Source organism: Lycium barbarum, chromosome 3 (assembly GCF_019175385.1).
Source record: "Lycium barbarum isolate Lr01 chromosome 3, ASM1917538v2, whole genome shotgun sequence".
NCBI lineage: Eukaryota > Viridiplantae > Streptophyta > Magnoliopsida > Solanales > Solanaceae > Lycium > Lycium barbarum.
Genome location: NC_083339.1, coordinates 139,617,427 through 139,624,944, shown reverse-complemented (window position 1 = coordinate 139,624,944; position 7,518 = coordinate 139,617,427). Strand labels below are relative to the sequence as shown.

The 7,518-nt window shown below is 37.3% G+C and overlaps 1 protein-coding gene across 1 annotated transcript; it reads right to left on the bottom strand.

Moving 5' to 3' along the window:
* LOC132632970 (uncharacterized) lies at window positions 1–6,946 on the bottom strand. Its single transcript, XM_060349129.1, has 12 exons — window positions 6,726–6,946; window positions 4,234–4,332; window positions 3,892–4,004; window positions 3,568–3,722; window positions 3,396–3,484; window positions 2,774–3,311; window positions 2,251–2,361; window positions 1,255–1,493; window positions 1,084–1,166; window positions 734–845; window positions 571–645; window positions 1–479 (listed from the first exon to the last, which is right to left on the bottom strand). Exons 1-12 carry the CDS (start codon window positions 6,813–6,815, stop codon window positions 303–305), a joined length of 1,881 nt encoding a protein of 626 aa, XP_060205112.1. The 5' UTR covers window positions 6,816–6,946; the 3' UTR covers window positions 1–302.
* Between the last annotated feature and the right edge of the window lie 572 nt (window positions 6,947–7,518).

Genomic DNA, 7,518 nt, shown 5'->3' with positions numbered 1-7,518 from the left:
GGAACAAAAACTTACTCTAATTTCATCTTTGACACACGCACGCATTTGACAGTACATGGTGGGCAAATAAATAATTATAGCCCCCTGGGCCTCGAAATCAGATGATATTCTCAACACTTTCTAAAACAAAATTGTCAGATCACAAAGCGTCTTCTCCCGTTTGTATTCTCTATAGCGTCGGTCTGTCTTGATATCTGAGTCGTGACGTCCATTCGGATCTGTCGCCCATTTTCCGAGATTGTGCGTTTGTCCAAAATATGCATATGCATTCTCATAAAACTGGTGGAATTCTTGGTTAGAACTCACTCGCTCATGCCATCACTTCCTTCGTGATCACTAATGTCACTGAAAGCCTCGGGTTCCTCAACATCTGGGATGGTTTCTGTTTCCATAGTAACTTCAGAACCCTCCTCGTCACTATCATCTTCATAGATGACGGGCTGTATGACACCATCTTCATCATCACCTTCATCAATAGTCTGCGAAAACAAATAAATTTGTCAAGATTCCATGGGAAGAGGTTGAGAGGGAGGAAGTAACTGAGGGATTGACACTCTGCGTTGCCCTTACCCCTGCGTAAAGCAATTCTAAGGAGCTTGATAGCTGAAGAGCTTGGTGGAGAGTTGAAAGTCTGGCATCAATAAGCTGCACAGACAAAAAAAATACTTTTGGATATATTCTACCAGTCGCTATAGATACTACTATCAACATACGGAAGAGTTGCTCCCCTTACCTGATATAAAGAGCTGAGTGCAAGTAAAGAGGATTCTTGAGACATTATTCCACTAGCGTGTTGAAGAAGCAAACTTCGCAACCAAGGAAGGGCACAAGCCAATACGGCGCCCCTGTCAAGACAAAGTACCATAACAAACGTTAACTTGACCCATCTCTGACAATGGAGACCTAATGATAACACTATGTTGACAGCAAATGATAATTTGAGTCACATAATGAGTCTCATAATTAGCATTCAACCCTTTGGTGCATTCTAACTTGATTTACTTAAGGTGGTCAGATGCACATTTTAGACAAAATACCATATAAAGAATCATCCAGATTTATGAAATTCACAATCTCCTTTACCTTGACTGGACAATTGACAAGAGTGACTGTAAAAGCTTGAGAACATCTGAAGGATTTAAAAGAGATACTGAATTTGCAATAACCTGCATAGTCAATATACATCCCACTGATTAGGAAATAAACATCAATTCAGATTCTAGAACCCTAAAAATAATTCACTTGAAATAGAACCTTCTCATCTTGTCTGTATAAGCAATCTATCAAAAGTGCTCGATCATCAGCATGAAGTGCTTGCTTCAGCAGAACATGAACTGAATCAGCACTTGGAGGCTTCGTTTGAGGAGCAGATTCTAGATTCTTGTTGTTTTTATCTTCATTATTGTCTGCCAAATTGAGCATTGCGAGTTTCTCACCCATGGTTGGCTCGTTCAGATCATCAATCTGAACTCCATCAATAGGTTCACCATTACCTACACATCATCAAACAAAAAGGTTATCCTCTAGAAGGTAGTGAATGCTCTTCAAGTCTCTAATATCAAATGACCCCACGTCCTAATGCTCAATACACAGAAACATCAGAAAGATGACACGTAAAGGCCCACCTGCTAAAGAACAAAAAAGTTGACCCGTTTCAAAAGGAATGAATAGGTTCTCTACTGAATACTCAACAGACTGACCAAGTATCAAACAACTCCCGAGGTTTATTCTACTGGAAGCAGTCTACTTGTGAATAATACCCCGTGTAACACAATACACATCCAGGAAGCCCTAAAATGTTAAGACACCCAAAATAATAACTATATCATTTCAAGTTGGAAGAACAGAAATTAATGTGTTTGAGTTTTATCAGGGTCACTACCTTGACATTTTAACGTTTTCCAAATTCAATAAATATCAGGGTCAAATACATTGACCACACCCCTAGATATTCTCATAATACAAAGGACCTTTCTGTACTTCTTAAATATGACATTCCCCTACTTTAATTCTCCCTTTTGCTAGTTAACACTAGGCATGACGATTAAGTTTGAAGCTGTGAAGCGATATCAAGTAAATGGACCAATACAGATTCTCTATATACTGAATTTTACTTTATTCTTAGTCATTCTCCAATATATAAAGATTAGCCATCTATGATGGAGACTACTAATAAGATAGTGCCTTAAAGAGCCCCTAAAATATGTTGAAAGTCGATGTGAGAAATGCAGAAATCATGCAAATACATACCATTATCTGTGATAGTGACTCCACCAGTGACATCCAGATCAGATGCTGGTCGTTTATTCGTCGCTTTGCTTCTCTGGATTAAGTTAGCACCTTCCACTTCCATATCTGCACCTGAAACAGAGGGAGGAGCTTTTAGAAAGACAGATTATAAGGATAATTCTCTTCTTGAAAATGATCACATCATAATAAAAAATGTCAAGTTATCATACGCATGATGTATCAGCGCGCGTGATACATGATATTCTCAAAAATCTTTGTTAAACCTAACAAAGTGATGGCCTTATTTGCAAAAACATTGGCAATTTTACAAGTGCTTTAATCTCTCATAGTGACTATTAGACCATCTAAAACATCAAGACAAGAATTCGAGTATAAGAAAATGTAGCTCAGCTAGTCAGCCCTGCTTGGCCAGTCAGAAGTATAAACAGGAGAGGGGAACGGGGAGACAGTGACACGGACTTCCGTAAAGGAGTCTTGATTTTCCCCAAAGGAGACAGGAAAACATAAACTGCTATTAACGCACCTTTTTTGACATGACCATTTTCTTGAACTGCAGCAACCTCTTTCTTGGTCCTGTCTCCTGCTGCTATGACGATATCCTCCCCTGGACTTGAAATGTCTACTGATGTAAACTCTGGGGATTCAACAGAGCCATAAGCAATCAAGGTTCTCAAATGTGCATCTGTGTCTAAAGTATGCAATCTGGCAGCAATTACAGGCATAAGATTCTTTTTAGCTCTTCCAGTTCTCTCATCTGCTTCCCCTTTGCTGGCTTTTACTGTGATCTTAATTGGCTTTGCAACTTCATCAGTGACAGACTCAAAGTTCCAAATATAACAAACACCCTTCTCTGATATTGCAAGGACAACCATACCATCTTCTCCCTTGCAATTATTCCTGCATTCGACCATTATAGGAGGATGTTTCATGGAAACAACATGCCCATACTCTGCAGCCTTTTCCCCAAAATCAAGTTTCCACACTTGAAGTTGTTTCTCACCAAACCCCACGGTAACAGCAAATCGGGCATCATCAGATAGCCAAATACGTTGTGCAGCAGCCTGTTATACATCTTTTTATGTTTATGTCTTTTTAGACTTCAAAATAACACCACATAATGAAGACATAAACTTAAGACAGCTTACCGAGTCTGGAGAAAACTTCAGCAACTCTTTCCCGCTTTCTGAATTTAGAAATCGCAGCTTATCACTGGCCGCAGCAATAATTTTCTCGTCTTCACAGTGATAATAAGGAAGTCAAATAAAAGGCACTTAAAGTTGAAAACAAAAAAAATTAAGACATAAGTTGGATACAAACCAGTTGAATGAGCTGCTGAGGAAATGGGCTTCTTTGACACTTTGAACTCTTTGATGACTTCTCCAGTTTCGGAGTTCATCTCAAATACTAAACCATTCGCAGCAACAGCATGAATCCTACGGCCTTTGCCCACAAAAGACAGACCTGCAGCTCCGCTGCATTCAAAAGCAAGATATTTCTTGTTTACACATTTGAATAGTTTTTGGAGATAACAAACACATCCATCATTCAAGTAAGGTGTTCATTACTGTCTAAGTGTTTCCTGACAAGTACTTCTCCATCCTCGTAAGAGCAGAAGTACCTTCTGTCAAAAAAATAACATACCTAGGAAGGGCTCCATCTTTTCTCCACCTTACTGATTCAGAAGAAATGTCAACTGCTAAAACACTTCCATCATCTGAGCCAAGAGCTACTAATAGACATTGTTCTTTTCTGCGCTAAAATTTCAAAACAAAAAGATACCACATAGTCATGAGATAAAAAATAGACTAACGAAGTTGACACAATTATCGGAAGTGTTCCAACAAAACGACGAGTGCATTGGCTAAAAATTCTACTTCACACATAGAGGTGGAGAGATCAGATCTTGTTCAAAAAACTTTGGCTGTTTTTTTTTACCACTCCATCATTACAATAATCGAAGGCACTTTTTTCAATATTCTATACCTTCTTTCCTACAATACAGCACGCCATGTAAGGAAAACTGTCTCCAGAATTCTTCAGTCTCCACTGACCAAATAGGCTTCCACTATTTGTGTTCCAAACCTGAAGAATATGCAACAATTAGTCACTGAGTATGTAATAAGTAAAGCAAAAGATCAAGACAAGGTAATAGCAAAGCGGAGTCGTAACAACTATGGAAAAACGCAGTTCCTGGCATAGCAGCTAACCAGTAACCGGTTCTTTTCACTAACTTGACTCTGTAACTCTTGAATTGGAATATGACATAGATGGAAACAAAAAAGCATACAGACAATTGAATGATAAGATCACACATGCGCCTTATCTAATCTTGATAGTGGTTGAACTTCTTTACTTCATACTTTTCAAAGCTAATTTAGACTTTAAGACTGTTCCGATACAAGAACTTGCAATACACAGAAGTTTTAAATATAAAAATTATGTTTTGAGAACTCCAATGATAGGATACAGTATTTCTTTTTGAAATGGAAATGGCTTTTTTCTTAATTTAATTCTTTACAAATAATGAGAGAAAACAGTATTGGTGTGGCAGAAGAAGCTTACTTGCAGACACGATATCTGATACTCTCTCCGTTCCAGCTTATGTGACCCTATTTCCTTTTTAGTTTGTCCCAAAAGAATGACCTCTTCTCTAAATTTGGAAACAATTTAACATAAACTTTCCTAGTTACCTCTAATGACAAGTTTTTATATCACACAAGTATTGTTCGAAAATCTTATAGCCCATAAATGTATGACATGTTTAATACCACAAGTTTCAAAAGTCTTTATTTCTTTCTTAAACTTTGTGCCCGATTCACACAAATGTTTTACAAACATATTATATTTGTAGAGATTTTCCTACTTCATATTCTTGTCTATCTATATTTTTAAAAAAAGAATGTAATGCCATACGTAAGTGGTCTTCTGAGAAATAACTGTTTACATAAAGACTAAAACACCTTTTTATAAGGTTCTATGAAGACTAAACACTTCAGTTGCTTAAATGTCTGGGAAGAACCATATCAGCTTGTCTTGTACTTACATAATAACCTATGTGAAGATCTATGAGCACTAGCTTGCACTAACATTTGGTAATGGTTGTTTTCTCTTCTTTCATTAGCAATAAGTTGTTCGTTCTAGCATTTCTTCATTGTTTATAATATTTCCTGCTTCTGGCTTCTTATGATTCTCTGCTGAATATGGTACTTTTTGCATCAGATAAAGAACCAGTAGGCTAAAATAACCTAGGTGTAGGCCAGCAAAATCTTGTTTGGTGAACCAACAACCCTTCCCATCAATTTTCTTGTTCAAATCTTTGACAGTACGAAAAAACGATGAAATATGTATGCTCAACTCATGTAATCTATCTGCTTATTGGTTTCTACATCACTCAGTCAACCAATCGTTAGAATTCCATGCACACTAGTATTTCCAGCCAAGTGAAACAAATATTCTTCTTGAGTTAACAAAAGCTCTTCAGATAGTATGCTAGTTGAGGTCTACTCGGGATCAACAAGATATTATAATATGTTTTGGTTATAAATTTTTTTGATAAGGTAAGGACATAAGGTGGTTTTAAATAGATAGTGAACACATCTAAGTTGCAAAAAGTGGACTGATATTACACAACTGTTACTGGAAACAACGACAAAATTGCTACAATGTCATCAAATGATGTAAATAACTATGAGCATGTTATAGAGCACTAAATACTATATAGTAGAATCATTTTTTAATATTGTCACATAGGTGTCTAGAGGGAACCCCCCCCCCCCCCCCCATAATATGGTGCTATTGATCTGTATACTGTACACTAATATATTCAACTACTTGGCCTCTTCATCTAAGAATAAACCACCTCTCCAACCCAATGTTATTCTAAAGAGCACAAATATCAGCATAGTAAAGCAAAAAATCACAAATAAAAAAAAAACTTCCATTTTTCTTTCAAACTTGTTATTTTTCAATTCTATTGGGAAATTAAGTCAATTAGGTTAAGGAATAGTAAAAAGAAAATACATGGGCACAATTTTTCCTTGAGCATGGGGCTTTCATAATGGAGGTCTCAAGTTCGAAACCCCCTGCCTACGATAGCAGGGGATTTGCCTTCTGGGTCGAGCTTGCCTAGTGCGGGTTACCTCGCCTGTGTGGTTTGCGAGCTATTGCACAGGAGCTGGGTTTACCCGAAGGGTAGCGGCTGGGGGTTCCCATGTCATCAAAAAAAAAAAAAAAAAAAAACTCTGTACAAAATTGGATTGAGCGGAATGTAAAATTTTCTAATCTTAGTTGAATTGATGCTCAGTATATTTCACCCAAAACTACACTGTCCCAAGAACAGTTTGATGCCAGCATCATAATAGTAAGTCTAAAGTACCAATGTAACTAAATGGAAACAAAAGTGAAGTGAAGATTACTAATACAAAAATTCCACCAAGTAGCACAACTCATTCAGATGAAAAGTAAGAGAGGCTTACTCTAACTGTTCCATCAGGAGACAATACGGCGAGATATTCACCGTTGGCGGTAAAGGACGTAACTAGCGATTTTAGCTTCTCCCTCGCCATGACCAAAAACTTGACGAAGTGGCGAGTTTTCCTTAGAGGCAGAGGATAGGGTGAGATAGAGAAGAGTCGGAAAAATTGATTGTGTCGGAGAAGAGAAGAACGCTGCAGAAAGAAAGGGAGGAAAGAGGGTTTTGGAAAGATTTAAGAAAAAAGTGATTCATATTTGGGCTCCAATTTTTTGTTTCTCATTCAGGCCCAGTTTGGGCTTGGGGCGGGGTTAAGTTCACAAATGGCCTCCACAATGGATGATCTTGATTTTTTGGGCCCGCTGAGTAAATTTTTTATAAAATAGCCTACGCTTCAGAAAAGTCGTTAGGTAAAGTTTTGTTGTCTATCGGACATAAATTAGTTTAAAGTAAACTTACATAAATAACTACCTTATTGTCCCTTCTTACCATTCGTAGCTACCTTTTGTGTATTCGCGTGTATTTGACAATGTTTTCGCCATATTTGACTGTACATTTTTGTTGTATTTGATTGTATTCGAGTTTACATTTTCAATTGTATCTGATGTCACATGTATTTGAATTTTACTTGAATGTATCTCATATGGTTCGAACCTGGGCAGGCAAGGGCAGAGCCACACCCAATAACCACTCCAGCCACATAAGCTTATTGTATTTTGGTATAGCTACGAATGGTAATTTACAAAATCACTTTAGCTACTAAATATAAATAAATTAAAAGGTAGTTACTATCAATA

Coding starts and splice junctions, on each gene's coding strand:
- LOC132632970 (XM_060349129.1), bottom strand. CDS start 6,815: ATGGCGAGGGAGAAGCTAAAATCGCTAGTTACGTCCTTTACCGCCAAC. Junction 1,494..2,250: donor AGTCACTATCACAGATAATG/GTATGTATTTGC, acceptor GATGATGTGTAG/GTAATGGTGAACCTATTGAT. Junction 1,167..1,254: donor TATACAGACAAGATGAGAAG/GTTCTATTTCAA, acceptor TTGACTATGCAG/GTTATTGCAAATTCAGTATC.